At 40.5% G+C, this 24,266-nt stretch overlaps 2 protein-coding genes across 2 annotated transcripts in view; one reads left to right on the top strand and one right to left on the bottom strand.

Annotated features, from left to right (window-relative positions):
• Positions 1 to 6,203, top strand: part of efhd1 (EF-hand domain family, member D1) — a 16,348-nt gene extending 10,145 nt beyond the window's left edge. The window contains exons 3-4 of the mRNA XM_057351669.1: positions 3,488 to 3,622; positions 4,740 to 6,203. Coding sequence (XP_057207652.1) covers positions 3,488 to 3,622; positions 4,740 to 4,874 — 270 coding nt within the window. The 3' untranslated portion in view covers positions 4,875 to 6,203. The remainder of the gene's footprint in view (positions 1 to 3,487; positions 3,623 to 4,739) is intronic.
• A 123-nt stretch (positions 6,204 to 6,326) lies between these two features.
• kcnj13 (potassium inwardly rectifying channel subfamily J member 13) lies at positions 6,327 to 15,440 on the bottom strand. Its single transcript, XM_057351667.1, has 4 exons — positions 15,346 to 15,440; positions 13,602 to 13,714; positions 9,807 to 10,314; positions 6,327 to 7,373 (listed from the first exon to the last, which is right to left on the bottom strand). The coding sequence occupies exons 3-4, from the start codon at positions 10,312 to 10,314 to the stop codon at positions 6,817 to 6,819; spliced, it is 1,065 nt and encodes a 354-aa protein (XP_057207650.1). The 5' UTR covers positions 13,602 to 13,714; positions 15,346 to 15,440; the 3' UTR covers positions 6,327 to 6,816.
• Between the last annotated feature and the right edge of the window lie 8,826 nt (positions 15,441 to 24,266).

Raw genomic sequence — 24,266 nt, 5'->3', positions numbered from 1 at the left:
CCGCATCATAACCTACGTCATTACAAACACCCAAGTCTCATTTAAGCTCAACTGCTCATAAGTAAACCAAACTCCTTCAAAAAGGTCTCTTCAATATAACGGATAAATAAAGTAATGTTAAGTAAAATCAAAAAGTCAAAGCCTTTTTGCACTGGACATGCTGGTTTGGGCCTCATGGCCAGCTGCAGTCATGTCCTCATTTCACATACACTGTTAGCCCTTACCTGCCATTTCTACAGTAATATACTGTATTGGCAACACTGTTGCCTGCTAGTTACTGTAGGTGTTTTACAGTAAACTACTGCAATGGTGTTTGAAGATCATTATAACTGTAGGTTTATCAGTTATATACAGTACAATATATATATAACTGAAGATACATCTGAAAGAATTCAATCATTAAATAATAATAATATAGCATTTAAGATTTATTAAGATATGTTTGGTAAAGTGATTATATGTTTTAATGGAAAGATCTCTGTCAGAAAATCTTTCTTTGCAATTGAGACACAGTTAGACACTTGACATACAAACCTCATCAATGGTGACAAACAATCATGAATGAGTTTTGTACTATGTACCCAGCATGCATTGCAGCATGAAGCTGTTCAGTTGATTGTCACCATTGTTGAGATTCATATGTGGATTGTTCATTTCTCTGTGTCCGACTCATTCTATAGGTTAATATTTTGTCTATATAGGTGAGAGCACTTTTGAAAATTGAAATACTATACATTCTTTTTACTGGTTTACATCACTTCATGGCAATAGTCCCACCATATGGTCAAATTTTGAGCAAACATGTTTAGAGCACATTTAGGAAGAGTTAGTTTTAAAAATAAGAGCTTTTGTAGATGTGTGACCTACAGTAACTAGCTGGCAACAGTGTTGCCAATATATTACTGTAGAAATAGCGGGTAAGGGCTAACGTGTGTAAACCGCCAGCGATTGACATCTACCTGATACTGCACTCATATTCATATAAAGAAGCCATGTTGACAAGTTTTTGTAAGTTAGGCAAAATCCACAAGATTGTAGTACCTTCAATGCCCTGTAATGGCAATATTAATTATAAGATAGGTGCATGCAAAATGTAATGTGTAATTGCATTAGTCATTACAAATGTAGTGGAGTAAAGAGTACATATACTTGTTCAAAAATGTAGTTAAGTAGAGAGTAAAAGTTGCTAATATCTTTAATACTCAGTACAACTACAAAGTAGCCAAAAAGATACTTAAGTAAAGTAACTAAGTACATTTACTCCAATACTTTACACCATGGTACTACTGAAACTTTCACGCTATTGAAAACTTAAAATGTCCAAACAGTCCTCTCTCTTTTCTTCTTCTCTCTCTCTCTTCTCTTCTCTCGTCTTCTCTCTTCTCTGTCTCTCTCTCTTCCTCTTTCTCGTTCTTTCTCTCTCTCTTCTCCTCCTCGTCTTCTCTCTCTCGTCTCTCTGTCTCTCTCTCTCTCTCTCTCTCTGGTGCATGCTGGGAGTGAGCGGAGCGGCTGAGGGTGGTGTGAGCGTGTGGCTCGTAGCTCTTTTTTTGTTGTTCATTTATTTGCTTTGGTTTACTGGTTTATTTTGTAGATTTTTGGTTGTTTATTTATATTTATATATATATATATATATTTTTGTTTGGGGTGTTTTGATCTAGGTGTTGGTTGTTTGGAGGGGGGTTTTTCCCGCGTGAGCGTGGGGCATGGCGGCTCCGAGAGCGCATGCTTTGAGCTCACTCACGCGTCGTCATGGCGTGAAAGTGGCGTCGAATGTGAATGTTGAGAGCTGTTGTCTGGCTGTTGGAGAAGTAGTCGGTCATGAAAATATTCTGTCGGCTTCTAGAATGAACAGTGCCATTGTAATCTTTCTGAACACGATCGAGAAAGCAAATGAAGTAGTTCAGAAAGGCATTGTGCTTGATGGTGTATTTATTTCTGTCCTACCACTTTCCGTACCGTCAAAAAGGGTCACTCTTTCGAATATTCCACCGTTTATAAGTGATGATGTTTTAACACAGGCGCTGACTCGCTATGGTAAATTAGTCTCCTCGATTAAAAAAATCCCAATCGGTCGAGCTTCTCCTCTTCTGAAACATGTTGTTTCTTTCAGACGTTCGGTGTACATGATTGTGAATAATGATTCTGACTTAGATCTCGCGCTGAATTTCCGTGTGGATGACTATGATTATGTGGTTTTTGTCACCACGGAAAAAATTAAATGCTTCGGCTGTGGGAAAGTAGGACATCTGGTCCGTGCTTGTCCGAATAAGATGGCGGAAGAAAATCGTACAGCTGTCGAGGAAGGCGAAGCTAACAATCTCATAGTTCCTGCGGCTTCGATAAGCGATGAGGCTGGAGAAGCCTCAATCGGAATGGAGCCTGCAGCGGTACAAGCAAACGAACTTGGCGAAGTCCAATGTGCGGAGTCTGAAATGGAACCTTTGGTTTCAGTGGAGGAGGAAAGTCAAAACGTTTCGAATGAGGATGACAGAGGTGAGTCAAGCGATAAAACCAGTTTTGTAATTGACAATGTGGCGATTCGAGAGAGAGATGTTTTGTCTGGCGAAAAGAGTTTAGGGCAAATTTTGTTCAAAGTGCCATTGAAAAGGAAAAAGGCAGATAAAAGTCGAGTTCACGGACAGTTAAAGAAGTTTGAAGTAGATGTTCTTGCTGATCAGACGAGTTCAGACAGCGACAGTGAGTTTTCTGACTCAAGTACTACCCTGTCTCAAAGCGAGATTTCAAGTCATGACTATGGTGTTGATGATATCAAAATGTTTCTCAAATTAACAAAAAACAAGAGAGGAGTCTTAGTTGATAAGTATTTTCCTGATATAGGAAAGTTTGTGGAGAACACAAAGGAGTTTATGGCTGAAGGTCGTTTTGTGAACAAAGAGATGTATCGCCTGAAGAAAATTGTTCGTAAACTCAGTGTTGATTTGAATGAAAACAGTGAAAAATATTAATTCTATAATTTATGGATTATAGACTGGTGATATTTTTATTTTATTTTTTTCGATGGCTGAAGTACGTATCGCATCATTGAATGTTAACGGTGCAAGGAATATTAAAAAGAGAGCTAAACTATTTGAAATTGTCAAACAAAAAAGAATAGATGTTATTTTTGTCCAAGAAACACATAGTGATGTGAAGATTGCGGTCGACTGGATGCAAGAATGGGATGGTGTTTCTATTCTTAGTCACAACACCTCACTTAGTGGAGGTGTGGCGATTCTATTTTCTAGAAGTTTCTGCCCTATTTCTTATAGTGTTGAAGAGATCATAGGTGGAAGACTTTTGAAAGTAAAAGCAGTTTTTGAAGACTTTGTTTTTGTTTTTATTTGTGTTTATGCTCCGACTTCAGCCATTGAAAGGATTCGTTTTTTAGAGATTCTTAATTCTACGCTGAAAAATTGTTGTACGGAAGATTATTTATTTCTCTCTCTCTCTCTCTCTCTCTCTCTCTCTCTCTCTCTCTCTCTCTCAGTTCCTGCTGATCTTCCGGAAGGCCGCAGCGGGTGAGCTGCAGGAGGAGAGCGGCCTCATGGCTCTTGCTCGGCTTTCAGAGATTGACGTCTCTATTGAAGGTGTTCTTGGAGCGAGGGACTTCTTCGAGGCTAAGGTTCGTGTGATTCTACATCTTTTTCATTCAAAAAGATGAAATGAAACTCCATCATGTCTGGCTCCCACTCTCTCGTACACCGTTCAGGCTCTGTACGCGCTTCAGCGTGTTAGAGCATATTTTTGGTTCGTTTGCGACCTCTTGTGGTCATGTACCGTAACTGCACAAAGCATGTCTACGTTCTTAAAGGGTCAAGAACATTATGAAAACCATTATACAATTTTAATAAAAAAAACAATACTATATGCAAATATTAAAATTTAAAGATCAAATTGTTTTTCCCATTATCTTTCCCATATCTATAACTTCCCATATCTTTTGCTGTTGACATTAATAGTTGTTTGTCAAATCAAATTGATCTGTCTCTACATTTTCATTTTATTTGGTAGAAGTTAGTCTCCAACCATGACCTTAGTCTCTAGAGGCCGTGAACACAGTTTTCCAGTAATGTTGAGTAACATTATGAACTTCATAACATATGTTTGGAATGCATGTTTGTCGTGCTTTATACTCTCAAAGCCTAGGCTAGGCTTAACCTAAACCAAGACTATGCCTTAGTTAATTTAGGCTATTTGAGTCGCTTTTATTAAAATGCTGTAGAAAAAAACATTACTGATGTGCATCTTGAAACCAAACAATGGCACTGACATATTTTAAGATATGTAAGGGCAAGTTTTTTTTTTTTAAGACTGGGATTAGTCTTAAGCCTTCTCTGTGAAACCCAGCACAATTTATTAGACAGATTTAGCTAAATAATTCACAGATTGCACTGAGAGTAAATCCCAGTAGGAATGCAATAGGACAGTCACTTTATGTGTGTGCCCTTAAGCAACAAAAATATATATTCCTATTAACTGCCAAGATATTCACTAATTCAATCTCTATTTGAAAATATATAGCATTATACATTGTATATATATATTAGAGTATTAAAATATATTGAAATTGACACTTTTCATATATTGGTAAATATAAGCACTTGGTTCCAATATATGGAAATGTTTTATTTAATATATTGCATTTTCCAGTGTATTCCCATGTATGTTTCTTTAGTAACAATGTTTCCATATGGTAAAATGACAAATGCTGAGGCAATTTACCCTTGTTTGTGTGACAGGTTCAGGCTCTGTCCGTGCACAGTAAGTTTGAGGCGGAGATACGAGAAGAGCAGGAGGAGAGGAAAAGGATGGAACTGGAAAGGAAACAACGCAGAGCCGCTTTCAAAGAGCTGCAGTCCACATTCTGCTCATAAATACACACATACACACAATCCGACCAGTTACCTTGGTCGGTAGGCCTACATCTACACCTCTCTATTTCATCCACAGAAACACACTGATTCCTGTGTATAGCCTACACAAGCGCACAAATGCACACATGAACGTGTCCCTGTGTACCTCTTGAAACCACAAGGGAACAAATAGCAAATAGTTTTATTAATCAAAGTTATCATGTAGAATGCAAGTGAAGTGTATTTCACTGGTGCAGAGCAGTTTGAGGGGGGGTGTAATGTAGGTCAAATATCTAAAGTAAAATATTTGAATATTTTTTAGAAACAAAAAGGTTTATTGTAAAGTTATTTAGTGGTAGATGTGATTTTACACACACATATAAAGTTGGTGTTGTGGAGCAAATAGTCATTTGGACCAACAGATCAGTAACAAAGGAAAAACGTGTTCAAAACATTTTTATTTTTTTAGATTTTAATTTCGCTTTGTATCATATATTATATGGACACATTTTTATAGTTGTGTTAGTCATGTTCAATTTTTGTTACTCGTGTTTTATATTGATGTGACGTTTGTTTGCTAACTATATCACATATAAGTACATTAAATCACGTGATTTTTTTTTTAGAAAAATGTTGTATTTTGCTTTAACGTCTCCTACTCTTCACTACTAAAACAGTTACAGGTGATTCTCAGGTAATTCTTGTGTATGTCAATAGGGGGCAGCACTGGAATGGGCCAACGACATACAAATATCATTATTTCTAGCTGACACACAAACTTCTGCAAGAAAACACATCATGTAGAATTATTCATTTATTTGAATAGTCGTTGTGCTTCAAATACCAAAATGAAGGCATTTATTTTCCATCCAATTGAATGAAATCATGATTAGTGCAGAAAACTACATTCCCACATAATTCTCTCTGAGTCTTCGACAATTTCTTTTTTAATCATATATCTTTATACATAATTCAATAAAGTGAAAGCAATCAGTTTTTATTTTTCTGATTGACAGTACATGTGCGATATAATCATCAAAAGAGTAAAAATCATACAGTGTTGTGCTACAAATAAAGTTGTGCTGATTCTTTCCTTCTGTTGCATAGATTGCATATTGCACTGATAATGTTGAGATTTCTTTCCCAGTGTATTATCAAATATACCGCATATACATAACCATTATATAATCTGTTTTGTCCCTGTTGAGTATGGGATCCCCTTGAAGTCAAGGTTTTGTCATATAGGCACATATTAGGAGTGTTTATAAAGGCACAGTTAACCCAAAACTGAAAATCCTGGCAAGTGAATAATGAGAAATAATGAGTATTGTGTTGTAAAGAAAAGAAAAGCTTTTCCCAAAATTTTTTTTTGTGTTCAGATGTCAAAAACCCATTAAATAATAACAAACAGATGTTGGCGTACTTTTTTCATTTTAATGGGAACTATCCTGTTAGCATTTGTTACCTGTGTTAGCAGAGCTATAATACTTATTAGGTCAAAAATTGACCAAATGTCTAAAAACACTGTCCCGGGGTCCTGGAACTAATGGTAGTGAACAAATATAGTGCAATACAGGGTTCAAACATCATGGATCGTCTCACGCCTATTCGGGGTGAAGATGGTTTGAAGCCTGAGGTTCTCATGATTTTGAGAATGCAAATCAATGACTGCTCCCATCAGTACCGGCAAACAAAAACAAAACATGTCAACTCTGCGTGTCTCTGTTTGTGTGTCTCTGTACTGAGCAGTAGATGCAAATGTGAATCATAGTGTCCATAGCAGCAAAGACGTTGGTCTGGTCTCGTAACAGACTGTACCTAACTGACGTTGCCATTTAGGATCAATAGTCAGAGATTAGAGGTTGTCGGTGTGAAATAAAATGCCCTTATTGTGAACGGACAAGATCTGTAGTCACGGCACACCCATTCATACAAACTCCAAAACTATACATCTCTACTCAACTTAGTTCTTGTCTATCTGCACCGCAACGTGATCTTGCGTCATTGGGAACGGCTGCGTGTCAAAATAATCTATTCTTGCATTTTTGTTCCGGTCTTTTCCGTGCTGAGGCGTGGACTTCACGAAGCACCTGCCGTGCTCGATCTCATCAGGTAGGTAGGATGTCCTCTTGTTGTAGTCGCAGCCTGTGCTTTCCTTAGAGGCGGAGAGGAACACCACTAACTCGAAGCGTGATTCGCTGGATGGTTCAATGACGTTATGTAGAGGACTGGATGAGGTCAAAGGGTGAAAATAGGTCAGAGGTGACACGAATAGGGGGCAAGGTCGTGACCCCAGGTTGTCCGTGGTGAAATCCACTGCGGTTTGGTGGAGCGTGTGATCGTCACGCTCTTCGTATAGAATACCGCTCACGGATACGTCCACCAGTGACACGGGAAGCAGGTTAGTCACACGGAACATCAAGCAACGTTGACTTTTGACCTCACACACTATGGCCTGCGGGCTGAACAGGATCCCGACGCAGCGCTTCTGAGGTCGGGAAAACTTCGCCACAAATGCACCTGAGAACGAGAGAGAGAATGAGAGGTTGGCATTGACTTGGAGATGCGAAATATCTAGTATGCAGTCTTTGCTTTTTGCACGTTCAGTTTCAAAGACAACTTACAGTAAGTCTATGAAAGCAAAGACCTTGATGATCAGACCCAGATGTGTTTGAGTTCTACGCAACTACACTGTTTAGGAAGGTGAACTTCCCGGAGTTGGATTGAATACCCTTGATTATACATTTTTATATTTTCTGGTTAACAGCAATCGCACAAGACCAAAGCTCTGCCCACTACAAAGCAAGAATTGTGACGACACCCCATTTATTAGCTCATGGTTCTGAGGCACAGTACTCGTGATGAGTTGTCTTTAACCTTTGCACCGCTGCACACATTTTACTGAAATGCTTACTACATAAAAAAACTGTTGTACTGCTGTACAACCCCGGACATGTTCTTAAATCCTATACAACAAATGCACAAATTATATATGTGAACGTGTGTCAAAGAGTCTTTTATTCTAGTTTCACTCTACCCTCGTGCTTTAAGCATGTGAGATGGAAACCCATGATTTTGTACGCAAACTTAAAACCCATGACTTATACATTAGCCGAACCTCTTTGAGGTAATTTAAGATATCTCATTTATCATTTTTTACTCATTAATAATTCCTTTAGATGTTATGCATGTTGCATAAAGAAGTGGCAGTCTGGCTGACTATGCAAACATTTGCAACTACACACAGGAAAACAAAATGTGGAATTTAATGTACATATGCTGGTCTGTAAGCATTTACTTTCTTGTATTTCTGCAGGTAGTCGTAATATAAACATAAACTCAATTTCAAATTTTCAGTTAAAATATTTGAGCCCAGTCTCATGAATTGCGTATAAATAACACGCGCGTTGCATTATCGTGAAATACGTACGCCAAAGTTCGATTTTGCGTGTATATGATACGCCAATTTAGCGCACGTGCATATTAACCGGCAATTTGTCTTATTAACCTGTCCCCTCTAATGTTAGCGTGCGTGCATATTATAACCTCTACCATAACCCAAACCCTAAACCTAACAGTATTATTTTAATTATTTCAGCGTTTCCTCTTCATGTACGTTTCAAAATGGCTGCTCTCCAGCGAGGTGTACGCGAACATTGGCGTATCATATGCACGCAAAATCTACGTATTACACGATAATGCAACAGCGTGTTATTTATATGCAATTCATGAGACCGGGTTGAATATTTGTACCCAACTCTTAACTTTTAGACCGTTTTGCTATTTACAGTTATCACATCGGACAAAAAAATTCATTTGAAAAAAACGTCTGGGACACCCTTTGACGTCGGAAATCCGACCTGTCGTGTCAACTCAGTCCGATTAACTCCTGACGTTCACGAAGCTGCCAGTGAGCTTAGCGTAGAGCTACATTAGATGAAATGTAAAACATCCATGTATAATGTATCTTCATATCACGAAATGATTTTGAATAAAGTAAGTGTTATTACGAAATGTAATAATAAACATCGTACGCTTTATAGGAAGCGGGACTTCGTTTTGAACGCGCGCGGTATTAAAATAGACAAAAGAAGCGTTTGTTATGCACGTTTTAATTTTTATCTTTTGACTTTTTCAAATCAGTCAATAAAACCACATCGAGACCGTGACGTTCTGTAGGAATACGCTGAAAACGTCATACAAATGTCATACAAATTTGGAATAACATAAGGGTGAGTAAATAATTTTCATTTTCCACAAGAACCATTTCTATAATATTATTGTGCGGATATTTACCATGTCTACCAACGTTTACTGCACGTTAAAGCGGTCATATGACAGGGCTAAAAAGTATATTATCATTTGTTTTAGATGTAATGCAATGTGTATACACGATTTAAGGTCAAAAAACGATATATTTTCCACATACCCTGCATTGTATGTCCTCTTTGCCCCGCCTCTCTGAAACGCATGGATTTTGAACAAAGCTCATCGCTCTGAAAAGCGAGGTGTGCTATGATTGGCCAGTTAACCAGTGCGTAGTGATTGGTCGAATACTGCAAGCATGTGATGGAAAGTAACGCCTCTTACCATATTTGGAGGTTCCTTAAAGCAATTGTACTGACAGGTACGCCCACCTTACTTGCGTATACATTTGGGCGGTCTTAGTCACATCATACCACAAACTGATGTAGATTTGTGGGGGTGTGGTTACACGAGGCGTTTCAGGCGGGTCTGGGTGAGCATTCACTTTTAGATAGAATGCATCTTTTGTTCCGACACTTACATTTTTGCAATTTTACGTGTCTAAGACAGTACATGCACGGGCAACTTATAACACACCAAAGACACAGAAAAACATGTATTCGCTCCATATGACCCCTTTAAACTACTGCAACTGCCTTTGAATCTGCAGACTTTGTTGTAGTATTTGCAGAAAACTAAGCTATGTACCAGTGATGAAGGTTTCCAACATGAGGCCCAGCAGCATCTGCAGTGCCAGTAGTGCTATGCCAATCTGGCAGTCGGCGTTGGGATACATGGTGCCATACCCAATGGTCAACTGGGTTTCGAGGGCAAAAGAAAAAGCTGCCGTGAATCCCGTCACGTGTTTGACGCACAGCACGTGGCCGGGTGGTGGGGCGTCATGGTCGAGCACGTCCAGGTCTCCGTTGACACGGGCCAGCAGGTACCACAGCACTGCGAACAGCAACCAGTGAAGCAGGAAGGAGCTGCAAAATGCCAGCACCACCCATCGCCACCTCAACCCCAGCCACGTCCCCCACATGTCCTGCAGGGCGGCCATCCACTTGTCTCTGTGTCCTGGGGCGTGGCCTCTAATGAGACTCCGCCCATCCTTGCTGATCAATCGCTGATAGGGCGTTTTGTTCATCAGGGGAGCGGAAGCGGCCTTTTGGTCTCCGGTGGTGGTTGTCATGGTGAATTGGTTAGCACTTGGCATCTGGAAAGGTGAGATCTTGATCAAATATATTGAGAACAATATTGTGGCAGCACACATTAGAAGTTACACGTAAAATAAATAAATCTTTAACGGTGTTCACATTTATAAAAAAAAAAGATGGAAGGGAAAAGAACATCCGTTTTTTAACGACAAGAAATTAGATACTGCAAAACGTCAGTCGTGTTTTCATGGGGTCTTTAACAAATGAACTAACAGTATTAAACACACGAGTCACCTGTAATGTTCTTTAGAAAGTGAGAAAGGAAAAGATGAAGTTGCTGTGTCGTGTGTGTAGCTCGTGTGTTTTCAAGGTGATTTAATTGGTGATGTTTCTCAGTGGGGTATGTGTGTGGAAGGGACAGCAGGAATGTCAGGTTAATCCTCCGATTATTTTCTCGCCCTATCTCTCTCTCTTTCTACCAAGTAAAAAAGACACTTAAAAGGGAAACACCAAAATATGGATAGCATAAAATCCTCCTGTTACAAAACGTTCTTTGAATGTGTCATGTTGCTTAATGATATTACATGATGGAGAGCCTGTTTTACATTTTGGTTTCGCTCGTGGGTGAACATGTTTGAGCAGAAAGGTGTTTGCATGCCAGTTGCAAGTGAAACTGTAAAGAGGCGTTTCATTTTTTTTTGAACAAATGTTTGCCCTCCGGGTATTCTCTGGATGAAGTGTCCCACTTCAGGATGTTTTCTGAAAGATGATTTGGTTTAAAAGGATAAAAAAGCTAGTGTGTTGACTAGTATCGGTATCAGACCGTGACCAGACCGTGACCGTGGCCTCTGCCTATAAAGTACTCTTTTGAATAAAACATGCTGGTTAGTTGATGATGAATGTTGTCTAGACATATGTTTTATTTGGCTATTTGCTATTTTGGATTACAGATAAAATAAAATTGAAAATATGTGAGTGATTGGCTTTCAGTGAATATTTACAGTGTGTTTGCAAATTTACGTCGAAAACATGTTACCTTATTTTTAATGATATATTTTTAATGTCTTAATTCATCCAAAGTATATTTTAAATGACAAATGCTATTTTTTCTTGCTGTAATGATTTTTTTACTGTTTTGACTCATTTGGCAAAACCCTTTGGTCATTTTCTTGTCTCTAACGTGAATCCAACAAGTTAAATATTTTAAATAATATAAATATGAAATGTATATATTTGTTTCCATATGGAAAGCTTCATGAGAGAATCCATCACGATTAATGATGAAACAAGGTTAAACTGGATCTTGTACATCACAGTGCATGTTACTCATGTGACCTGGTCTGGTCCCCGAGGCGTCAGAAACACATCTCTCTTTATGCGGTCTCTTTCACAAATGAACCTTTAGCTGGTAATGTTAGCTTAGCACATACTGTGAAGAACAGATGCTGCATGTGGTTCCATATGGAAAACTGTATGTTCTGCATTCCCACAAACCCATAGCACATGGAATCACTGCCCTCAAATGACCGGTCACTATTAGCAACTAAAAGCAATCATTAAAATGTATTCATAGACATTTGGCAGACGCGACTTACATTGCATTATCCTACATTTGTTTCTAAGTATGAGCAGTCCCCTGAGATTGAACCCACAACCTTGATGTTGCAAGTGCCATGCTCGAGCTACAAGAAAGCTAGCAAATTCTTATATAAAATGAATTACATTTGCTAGTGATTGGCTTGTCACTAGTTATAGGTGATGTTTGGAATGTTATTATCAAATAGTCTTCTGTTTTCACATGTTACCATGTGAAATAGTACACAGGATCGAGAAATATTTTAAACTTTGTATTCATGTGATCATGTTGCATGTTTTGTTCAGTGGCATGCAGGAAACAAAAATTGGTTTTATTATTGGTTTGGACTAATTATTGTTGGGTTTGATGGGTTTAACATAGAGGGCAAAAAATAATATATGAAGAGGTCATTTGCAAAAACAGATAACAGATAACGCTTTTAAAAATGTTTGAAAATCATGTTTTTTATTAAGATCAGTTTTATTAAGTAAGATCAATCAAACTGCAGTTGAGTTGTTCTGATTACGTTATAATAACAAGCTAACTAAAACATAATAAAAACTTGATAACATAATAAAATACATGATTTTTGAAAATGTTTTTGCAAATAAACTCTCTCTCTCGCTCTCTCTCGCTCTATATACTGTATATACTTATATATATACTGTATATATATATATATACAGTATATACACACATATATATATTTAGTAGTTATACTTAGTAGTTTCCTCTTCTCATCATAGCCACAGGTTATAATAAGCTTTCTTTCTTTCTTTCTTTCTTTCTTTCTTTCTTTCTTTCTTTCTTTCTTTCTTTCTTTCTTTCTTTCTTTCTTTCTACATTAGTCTGCAGTATATGACAGTAGATCATTTTCTGTTTGCTGTTGTATTAACAAACAGAAGGATACTTATTTTATATAAATAAATCAAATAAATATAAATATATATTACAGACGGAATTAAATTTATTTAAGGGCATCCTTTCATTAGTATATAGACTTTGTTTTTCTATCACTTCTTTGTTGTCTTTGATAGTTACTTCCTTTCATCAGGTATATCTTTAATTGACATCTAGCCAGTCTCTACAATTATTAATCCATCTCTTTGACACATTACCTTGTGAATGCCTAATTCGACACGTGAGAAACAACAGCAAAACAATGGCCAGCTGATTCCTGGATGTAAGATTAACCTGGACCTGTGTGATGGTTGTCTTTGTAAGCTGTTACTGTAAGCAGTGTATCAGCTAAAGTGTAGCATGAAGTGTAGTGCACGATTGACTCATCTGAACGTTGAGGTGAACTAGAATGGAAAAATGTGTGTTGTTCTGGCATGTTTAGTTATGAGTTTAACCAGTGCCGGCTTGTGATTGAAACTGAGTGACTCTCCACTGCACATAGTTCAATGTGTCAGAGTGCAAATGAGTCTGGTGATGGGTAAATGATTACGTTAGTGTGTGTGTGATTGAGAGACAAGCGTGAAGGAAAGGGGGTGTAGAAAAGAAAAAATATGTGTGCTTAAGACAGTTAAAATTGGAGATGATTTCACAATACTTGTAATAAGCAATGGTTAATGACAAGATACACACAACTGTGGTGCCCTGTGGTGATGTACATAACGAAAAGAAAGAAAAGAAAGCTTTTGTTATAGTTACAGTATATTCACCCGGTAAAAAAACTATATTTTCAGTTTGACTCATTGCAAAATATATTACTGATATCTCTGTTATAAATCGTAAAACTCATATTCAGACACATGTTTTTCTTACCTAATTGCAGATTCCTCAGTTTGCTTTAGACGCAGCGTGAAGCCCTCTGAAATGTTTAAGTGGAATGATACCTGTAGCTCCTCTGGCAGAGAGTAAAACCAATCCAGATCCTTCTGTATGAGACACCAAAAGAGTTTAAGATGCACAGATGAACTTATGAGAGGTCTAATACAAACACTGAAGAGAGCCAGTCTTGCAGCTCATTGGTCACATTACTCAGCATGTGGCCAATTAGGAGTGCTTGAGAGAGAGAGAGAGAGAGAGAGAGAGAGAGAGAGAGAGAGAGAGAGAGAGAGAAAGAGAACACTTGTGTTTGAGTGTGTCTTTGTGTGTGTGATGAAAGGAAGAAATCCTAGTCTATCTGACCCTGATTGTGGAAAAGCAGGTTTGACTGCTTACTGCTCTCAGCAATCTTTCTGTTTCAGTTAAAACAGATGTTTTTGATGTTACTTTTCTGTCACTGTGCGTTTCTGCACGAGTGGTTCTGTTGATGTTTACACAGCTTTCGTTTTCAGGAAATGGTCACCCTTTCTAGACACAACTTTTATGTTATCTTTTAAAAAAATTGTTTAGGAAATAACACTAGAAACAAATGAGATAGTGTGCATTAGTAGAACTGTAAAGTTTATGTAGATGAAACAGCTTGTTATATGTTTGCGATCATTTTGACGTATTTTCTTGTGCACTACATTATATATTGACATATATAAAATGTTGGAAGTGAGTGATTTCTTCTAAAACATTAGAGAACATTAGATTACCTTGGTCTTCTATGGCAAAAAAAAATTGCTTCCAGTTTAGTCAAGTAGTAATATGTAATGAAATCTCACTTGTGACTTTTTTCACTAAATGGTAATAGATTCAATTGCTGGCAGTGATTTGTAACTGCAGAAGAAAATAGTTTGTGGGTATATATTGCAATAAGAACATAAAACATAAAAGCGACCATTAAAACCCTTATTCTTCTCTAATTTAGTTGCATTTACATCACATTTAAATACAGAATGGTTGCATCACACAGCCTCAGTTCACTGCGGTGATAAGGAATATGGTGTAGATAATAGATAACAGTTGACAACTAGATGTTGTGTCGCTAGAAAGCAAATATGGTTATTCATTTACAATCACTTTTCGGGAAGGCAAACAAGAGACGTTATACGTGTAGATGTTATGTTTCTTTGTTTTTCTTCTATTTCATTTTCTATTCGTAATTAACAGAACAATTTACGCATGAAGGAATCTGTACAAACAGAATTGTTTAACATAGTCTTAGTCATATAAAAAGTAAAACAACATATACAATGACCTCAGAAATACTTTCAGTTAGAGTAAATGTAAAGCTGTTGAACGTAAAGGCAAGTTTCTGCTTCAACCACATTCCACAGACTCATAAGAATCCGAGGACACGTTCTCAAGATTGACATGACAAAAACAACATTTTTGTGACATTACCCTACACTAAAAAATTAGAACAAAGGTAAAATACTGTAAACTTTTCAGCTGTGTTATGTTTATTAATTTTTATTTCGTATTTCCCAGAAAAAGCTATTTGGACTAACACACATTTATGCCCAAAACAATAAAAGTGGAATTGGGTAGTACAGTTTTAAACAGCAGTTTTTATGATTGCTTACCACACCACATTTAAATATATTGAAAATGAAATTATCACACCAAAGGACAATTAAAAAATGTGTTTATGTAATGTTGTTATTTTAAATAAGCTGTTTCAATGTTTTCTTACCTTTCGGTTCTTAATCTGGTGTGTCGCTTCCTCAGTCTTAAATGACTGCTCACATGCTTTTGTGACAGTTGCACACGAGTCCCTCAATTGTCCTTAGGCAAAACTGGGCCTCAACGTTATTGAGCCGCTGTGAAGAGAACTCAAACGTGCAGTGCATGCAAGGCAACCAAAGACCTTATAGAACCTGCATGGAGGCTTTTGGTCAACGATAATGTAAGTTTTAGCCGTGTCATATGACCCCTTTAAAGAGCCATCTCTTTCTCACCTTTTTATAATCTGAAGAAGCTTTTTTCATCACAAAGAACCTTTTGTGAAACAGGAAGGTTCTTTGGATGTTGAAGGTTCTTTATGGAACCATTTAGACAAAAATAGGTTCTTTTAACCACCTTTATTTTTAAGGGTGTACATATATAATATACTTCTGCCACAGTCATTTTACATTCAATTTTTTAAATTACAGTAAGTTGTCACAGTGAAAAATTCGCCATAATTTCAAAAGCTTTGTTTGGTTCCAATACAAAAGAAACAGCAGATGGCGCACTGGAGCAAAGCAACGTGCTGGGATTACTTACCTGCAACATATACACACAAGCAGAGATTCTCATATATACACTCAAAAAAAGCACTAAAAGTGGTTCTTGGCTCGTAATCATAGGGAAACCACATTTAGTGCTATATAGAACCATATTTCAATGGTTCTTCGGTGGTTCTTTGGGATGACTGAGGTGCTGTATAGAACCGCTGAAGAACCATACAGGGGCTTAACAGGTTCTTTATGCGTAAACGGTGCTATATAGCACCTCGGTCACCTCAAAGAACCTCTGAAGAACCACTGAAGCACCAAGATAAGGCGTTCCCCTATATGATTACGAGCAAAGAACCAATTTTAGTGCTATATAGCACTATTTGTTTTAGAGTGTACGGTACACGTCAGGTGCAACACAAGCACCCATTTTCATAAAGTTGTAATAAGAAAATTCTTTAACTTTTCACATTGAGATTATGGCACTGCTTTGGAATTCAGGCCATGATAACAAATAAATAAGTTGCAACATTTTTTTATAATTTTGTTGATGATGTGCTATTTGGCAGCCAGAAAAACAGAGCGGTGCAAACCGGGGTCTACATCTTTTCAGTATTGAATCAGCATCCAAGAGTTCTGCAATCAGAGACGTGACCCTTATATGCTTGTGAAATTTGGTCCACTGTGCTAACATGTGTTTGCTACAAGATGCTTCTCATACAATTTCCTCCCTCATTTTCTCATCACATTCCACATAAAAAACATGCCTCTGTATTTGTGTGTACCCGTGCATCTTTATGTTTTGAAAAAGTCCTCACAAATAGACCGTATTGTTAACTTGGAAGACACTTGTAAGTGGTCTTTACTATGAAAGGCTTACAAATTGACTATCGGGAAACATGCAGGTATTTATAGATTTGAATGGTTTAAAGAGCATTTACCTGGATCCTGGGAAAAAAATGAACTAAGTGACCATTACAAGTTCCCGAAGACAGTGAAATCAAACACTGAGACCTTTCAGATGTTAAAACACAAACACATACACAGAGGCTGGTTTTGTTAAAGCCGAGTTCTAATGTTACTGTGAAACCAGGTCACAACACAGAAGGAACACTGTCCACAGAGAGAGAGAGAGAGAGTGAGAGAGAGAGAGAGAGAGAATGGAGAAGTAAGGAAAAATGGAAAAGTTGCAGATGCATGACTGGTAATCTGTGAGCTGGAAAGAGAGACCTGGGTAGAAAACAGGAATGGAAGCCAATAGACACTTAAGAAAGAAATCTAGATTTGGGTGCTTTCCTGTGTATGTGATGCTGGAGTGTTATGGTTAGTTGCCAGGGTGTTGCTATGTGGATGCATATGGATGTAAATCTTTTTTATTTTAGTACATTGCTACAGACTTTGACAGATGGATGTTAGAATGTCAAGACAACCCATAAGGTCAGGCCATTAAGAAAATATCCAATCTCACTTTACACTTTCAGATGTTTCTGTTTACGACCTGGACAGCATCCTGACAGGTGAAATGTTTAAAACGGTTGTCTTTAAGGTGTTGGCTTGAGCTTTGGGTTGACTCACAACATGATTAAGTGGCTCTGGGATTGCTTGAGTTTGGCCTGGTCCGCTTCCACACGAGTCCAAACTCTAAAGTAGGTTCTTAAAATAGGAATCCAGACGTTATATCATTCCCAAGAGGGTCGAAACGAGAACGCCGCCTCCTTAGTGACCACTGACACTTTTTCTGCCGATAATGACTCACCTGATGAAGAGCGAGAACGGATGTGAGATAAAAGAGAGGAGAGGATGGGTAATTATAACTCTGCTGGGGTCGCCAGGTTCATTATTTTGAAATGACTAATCCTAGTATACTGAATGTTGTGGATGGAAATTAAATCATTTCTGTGAAAACACACAAATCACGTAGACATGGAAAAGGACATTATTCTTGAAGTAACTCAGTATGACTTTGTGTGTGTTTGCTGAGGCAGACAGTGCTGGCATTGCGTCATCATCATCCAATAAAAGGAGTGAATCATCGTGAAAATGTAAGAGGACACGAAGCACACAAACACACTCAAATTATCTGAGTTGGTTTTTGTTCTGCTTCACTGGATCTGTCATCACTCACATTCAAAGGAACCTTGAGTATAGAGAGATGTGTGGCTTAATATATTAACAATGTCATTGACTTTATAAATGTGAAATAAAAAAACAGTTTAACTGTCACAGTATTCATAAACTTTGAAAAAATATTTTTACTCTGAGGCCGCCATTTTTTTGCGTCAAAATCCGTGACGTCAAATGGTTGCAACCTAACCCGTTCTCTTAACGCTACAGCGAAGCACACACGTTTTCTATATATACAAGTAAAATATGAGACGTCAAACATAAGATCAGATATATAAAAACACAGGGACAGTAGGTGGTGGAATGTCCTATTGACATAAGACAGCCTGCCTGGCTCCCATAAAAGAAGAACGCGTTCAGTAAGCATCTGTTCAAGGTAAACATGCATTAAATCATAGATTTAAACTACCGTCTTCAGACAGTTAAGACTATTTAAGACATCAGCATCCACCATAATCGTATACTTTATACATTATGAGAAACACAATAATAAGATGCTTGCGGTTTGGTAATTTATTCTGTATTAGAGCACACGTGAATATTAGCCCCTGTCAGCTAATGACAGAGAGAGAGAAGACAATAGGCTTCTGATGTAAACCTCAAAAAGTCAAAATCTGGATAAAATGCATTTTATAATGGCTAAAAACATTGTATATATATATATTTTTTTTAAATCTTAGCTTCGTATAAGGTCAGCTGGAGGGGTTTGATAGCCTTTGCAGGAAGATCAGCAAGGAGAGCATTGCAGTAGTCCAACCTTGAGATTACCAGGGCCTGGACAAGGAGTTGTGCCGCATGCTCAGTGAGATAGGGTCTAGCCTTTCTAATGTTGAATAAGGCATATCGGCATGACCGCGTTGTCTTTGCAATGTGATCATTGAAGGACAGCTGTTCATCAAATATGACTCCGAGGTTCCTGGCGGTTGTGGAAGGAGAGATAGTGGTATTGCACAAGTTGGATGGTGAAATCGTGTTGCACCGTGGGGTGTGCCGGAAATACAAGTAGTTCTGTGATGGCAGGGTTCAGCTGGAGGTGATGCTCTTTCATCCAAGGTGAGATGTCTTCTAGGCAGGCTGTAATGCGAGCTGCTACAGTGGTATCATCTGGGTGAAATGAGATGTAAATCTGGGTGTCGTCAGCATAAAAGTGATAGGAGAAGCTGTGTGCATGTATGATGGGTCCCGAAGATGTCAAGTCCAATCAAAAACCTTTATTGTCACTCAACCATATACACAAGTGCAACAGTAGGTGAAAAACTTGGGTGCACTTGGTTTTCTCCATCTACATGTAGTGTAGATGGAGAAAAGGAGTGGTCCAAGCACCGATCCCTGAGGGACCCCAGTGATCATATGGTGAGCAGTGGACAGCACGCCCCTCCATGACAGGGTTGCTAGCTGTATCTGGTGATTGACAGTTTCAAACTCTGCAGATTTTATTATATGTTGTATGTAGATTTTACTACATGCAACATACATCAATAATTGATTTTAGTCTTTCCCACTTTAGTGTTCTTATCCTACAGACCCAAATATATTTCAAGCAACATGACAATTTAAGATTCTACAGTATTTTAGTCAAATAATTTCAAATATTATCATGTTGCATGGTTTAACCTTGTCCCATATTTCCCCACATATTAAAAAATAAACATGCCATAAGCTTTTTGAAAACGTCTGTTGTATTGTGTTGCTAGTGGTATCAGAAAAAATATTTTCAGTTTGTTTAGGAATGTGAAGACAAAGAAACAGAGAGCAAGACATTCCTGGGCACGAGATGCAGCAATTCATCAAATAGGGATGAAGAGCATCTGGTTCTGATGGGGAGCAGATTGATACATTACTACACTTGGGGTTTATGGGTAATAGTTCCTACTGAGTTTTTTTTAAATTATTTTTAACTACAGGCCTGGCTGTGAGGTGAAAAATGAGTAAGATGCAAATGGAAGTCATTAAATAGTTTCCGAACTTGTTGAAATAGGAACAATGGCGATGTGCCAGCTCTGTTCTGCTCCTGTAGTGGAGAAAACTGATCATTCACCGTCTTATTGCTCTTTTTTCTTATGTGTTGCTTGTTTCAAAACTAAATGTTTTTGGGTCAGTAGCCATGCATGCTTTAGTGTGAGAGAGTAACAGAGCGAGCGAGAGAGAGAGAGAGTGTGTGTTGTGTAAATCCAGATCTGGTTTCCGAGAGTTCTCCCGTCTGTATGAAACTTTAAAGTGTTTGTTGCATTATTCACAACTTTAGCCACAGGACACATACACTGAACCCCTAAAAGCCACGCCCCTCTGCTTCTGCTTCTGCTTCGTGTGTGTGTTTGGGTTCGTTGAATGTTATAGGCGATGTTTGACTTTAATGTCTGCAGTGGGAAAATAAGTGGTGATTTAACAAGTCCTGTGGGAGTACTTGGCTGAGCTTGGTCAGTCTGCTGGATATCATTATAAACTTTTGGCAGGCTGTTAAATTGAATAGCATATGACAGTGAAAAATGGCCTTTAAAAATCTGTAAGAAAATTCACACGTTCACGGCATGTGCTCACATACTGGCACATGTGTGCGCACAGACAGTTTTAAGAAAACAAATTATTTTGGTGCAATTGTTCCATGGTGATAAATCTGAGTTGACTCAAACTTTGCTTTTCAGGTCCATGTGTGACATCATCAGAAAAATAAATGTTACCTTACCAAAGGGAATAGCAATAAATAAACATTAACCAAGAGAGGTAAAAGAGTCATTTAGAGAACAAGAGAGTGAGAGATGAGTAATGTCTGGCTACTATTTGAGCTTTAACATTATCCGTCCAGCTCTACTGCCACACTGTTGTGTTAAAACACTCACACTGGTAAAAGAGTTTTAAGAGTTTGCATATGTGGCTTTGGGCTATGAATGTTCTAATTTAATGAAACACTAGACTTATATTAGGCTAATGCGATGCTTCATTGTCTTCTTTTTTGGGTTTACCTATATAAGCATAAATTTACAGTATTTTTATTACTTAAAACAACCACTGCAGCTGGGTTTTATGTGTTTTGTGGGTATGTACAGAAGAACAAAGCATACTTGTAGACATGACCTTCTCTTTCTATCCCCCGCCTCTCTCTCTCTCATTTTTAATGTGGTTGAATAATTGAATTATTGAACGCCCCCATCTCATTCTCAACTATTTTTAGATAGATGCTCAAGGCAGAATACTGGATCCTGTCATGGCTCTGCTTCCTTAGTCATGTTTTTCTTGGTCCTGTAGCAGAGCCATGACAAAGTCTTTGGTTATGTGTGGAGAGAAACATATTATTGTCCATTTGACAGTAATATACGTTCTCTCCAGTGTCTTGTCATTGGCCCCATTCCTCTTGTTTCCTCGTTATCTTTCCCTAAGTGTTTGATTACCCACACCTGCCCCGTGTCGTTATCCCTCGTTTGTCTTCCCTTTAAATACCCTCTTGTTTCTTTGTCTTGTGCTCGTGGATTGTATCGTGTGGATTATGTTTGTGCTCTCACCTATGTTCCTGGTCCTTGCCCTGTTCGTGTTTCGTGAGTTTTGTGTTTTATGATTTAAGACGTTTGGTCGTGTCATTTAGTTTAGTTTTACTGTTCTTGTTTTGCCCCCTCGTGGGAAGTCTTTTATTTCAAGTTTGTTTCTTAGTTCAGTTCCTGTTTTTTACCCCCTCGTGGGTTTTGTTTTGTGTGTTTTGTGTCAATAAATATTTGTTAACCCCTTCACTGCCTGTCTGCGCTTGGGTTCTCTCTTCAGCCACGACATTCGTGACAGAATCCACGAGCCAGAACTGAACCCAGCAGGCAGCATGTCCACCCAACGATCCCGCCAGACTCACCTCCTCTGCAGCCACCGTCAGGGAGATGACAATATCATGAACTATGTCGACCGCTTCCTAAAGGCTGCAGAGGAGGCAGTTTATACAGAGCAGGTGGTTTTTGGGGAGGCGGAACTCGCGGTCCTGTTCAACGGTGGCCTCAGGGACCCTCTGTCGCGGGCGGAGATGAGGATGCTGAGACCACTGGACTTCGAGTGCACGGTGAGATATGCCATGAACCGCCCGGAGTCCAGGGTCTCAGCCCAACCCAATCCATCTCCCCTACCCGCGATCCCAGAGGATTGCGTCATGGAGATCGGGGTCATCGGCATGGCCGCACCGTCCGCCTCTCCCCCAGCAGCTCCTCTTCCACCCATCAGCATCCGAGGCCGGCGTAGACGAAGGGAGTCGTGGGACTCCCCGTCCGACTCCTCCGGTGCGGAGCTTATCGGCCTCCCTATCGCTTCGCTCCAGCCGGCCACACGTCCTGTGGGCCGGACGAAGAAGAAGAAGAAGAGGAGGGAGATGCTGAACCCTGCCCAGCCGGGGATCCTGCCGGCGTCCAGTCCGGTGCAGCCGGCCATCCAGATCCGGTGCAGCTGGCGCAGTCCATGTCCGTCGGTGCGCCGGCCGTCCTGTGTCCAGTCCGGTGCAGCCGGATCCATCCGGTGCGGAGCCGGTGCAGCAGCCGGCGTCCATTCTTGTGTCTCAGTCTTGTGTCTAGTCCGTGTCAGTCTTGTGTCTAGTCCGTGTCCAGTCCTTGTCTAGTCCGTGTCAGTCTTGTGTCAGTCCGTGTCCAGTCTGTGTCCAGTCTTGTGTCAGTCTTGTGTCCAGCCTGTGTCCAGTCTTGTGTCCAGTCTTGTGTCCAGTGTCCAGTCGTGATCCAGCGGCGTCCAGCGGTGATCCAGCCGGCGTCCAGTCCGGTGATCCAGCCGGCGTCCCAGTCCGGTGATCCAGCCGGCGTCCAGTCCGGTGATCCAGCCGGCGTCCAGTCGGTGATCCAGCCGGCGTCCAGTCCGGTGATCCAGCATGGCGTCCAGTCCGGTGATCCAGCCGGCGTCCAGTCCGGTGCGAGCCGGCGTCCAGCCGGTGATCCAGCCGGGATCCAGGCCGGTCGGTCCCAGCCGGCGATCAGCCGGCGATCCAGCCGGCGATCAGCCGGCGATCCAGCCGGCGTTCCAGTCCGGCGTCAGCCGGCGATCCAGCCGGCGTCCAGCCGGCGTCCAGCCGGCGATCCAGCCGGCGTCCCAGCCGGCGTCAGCCGGCGTCCCAGCCGGCGTCCAGCCGGGTCCAGCCGGCGATCCAGCCGGCGTCCAGTCCGGCGGATCCAGTCCGGCGTCCAGTCCGGCAGTCCGGCGTCCAGCCGGGATCCAGTCCGGCGTTCCAGCCGGCGATCCACCGGCGTCCGTCCGGGTATCCGCCGGGTCCAGCCGGCCTTCCAGCCGGCGTCAAGCCCTGTCCAGCCGGCCTTCCAGCCGGCGTCAAGCCCTGTCCAGCCGGCCTTCCAGCCGGCGTCAAGCCCTGTCCAGCCGGCCTTCCAGCCGGCGTCAAGCCCTGTCCAGCCGGCCTTCCAGCCGGCGTCAAGCCCTGTCCAGCCGGCCTTCCAGCCGGCGTCAAGCCCTGTCCAGCCGGCCTTCCAGCCGGCGTCAAGCCCTGTCCAGCCGGCCTTCCAGCCGGCGTCAAGCCCTGTCCAGCCGGCCTTCCAGCCGGCGTCAAGCCCTGTCCAGCCGGTCCCTGGGAGACTCCCAGGGCAAAGACTGTTCCCCCCGGACTCCTCCTAAGTCCCCCAGGACTCGCGCCCTGAGCGCAGCCGGGGACTGACTGTTCCCCCAACCCTTTTGGTGCCCCCTGAACTCTTGTTTTGCCCCACCCCCCCTCCCATGTTTGTTGTTCTTGTTATCACCCAGTCCTGTAGTCTTGTTGTCCTGTCTACCCCTTGTCATGTTCACCATGTTTGTCTGGTTTTTGTCTTTGTCTCGGTCTGCCTTGTCTTGTCCGTCTACCCCTTGGTGAGCACCTGGAGGTGCTCATTAAAGGGGGGGCTTCTGTCATGGCTCTGCTTCCTTAGTCATGTTTTTCTTGGTCCTGTAGCAGAGCCATGACAAAGTCTTTGGTTATGTGTGGAGAGAAACATATTATTGTCCATTTGACAGTAATATACGTTCTCTCCAGTGTCTTGTCATTGGCCCCATTCCTCTTGTTTCCTCGTTATCTTTCCCTAAGTGTTTGATTACCCACACCTGCCCCGTGTCGTTATCCCTCGTTTGTCTTCCCTTTAAATACCCTCTTGTTTCTTTGTCTTGTGCTCGTGGATTGTATCGTGTGGATTATGTTTGTGCTCTCACCTATGTTCCTGGTCCTTGCCCTGTTCGTGTTTCGTGAGTTTTGTGTTTTATGATTTAAGACGTTTGGTCGTGTCATTTAGTTTAGTTTTACTGTTCTTGTTTTGCCCCCTCGTGGGAA

The sequence above is a fragment of the Triplophysa rosa genome, linkage group LG14 (genome assembly GCF_024868665.1).
Source record: "Triplophysa rosa linkage group LG14, Trosa_1v2, whole genome shotgun sequence".
Taxonomy (NCBI): domain Eukaryota; kingdom Metazoa; phylum Chordata; class Actinopteri; order Cypriniformes; family Nemacheilidae; genus Triplophysa; species Triplophysa rosa.
Note: the sequence above shows the minus strand (reverse complement) of the source record. Positions and strands in the feature narration are given on the sequence as shown.

Excerpts from the sequence above, each read along its gene's own strand:
- kcnj13 (XM_057351667.1), bottom strand. The coding sequence starts at position 10,314 with ATGCCAAGTGCTAACCAATTCACCATGACAACCACCACCGGAGACCAA. Across the intron at positions 7,374-9,806 it reads GTTGGAAACCTTCATCACTG|GTGCATTTGTGGCGAAGTTT; the intron begins GTACATAGCTTA and ends TCTCGTTCTCAG.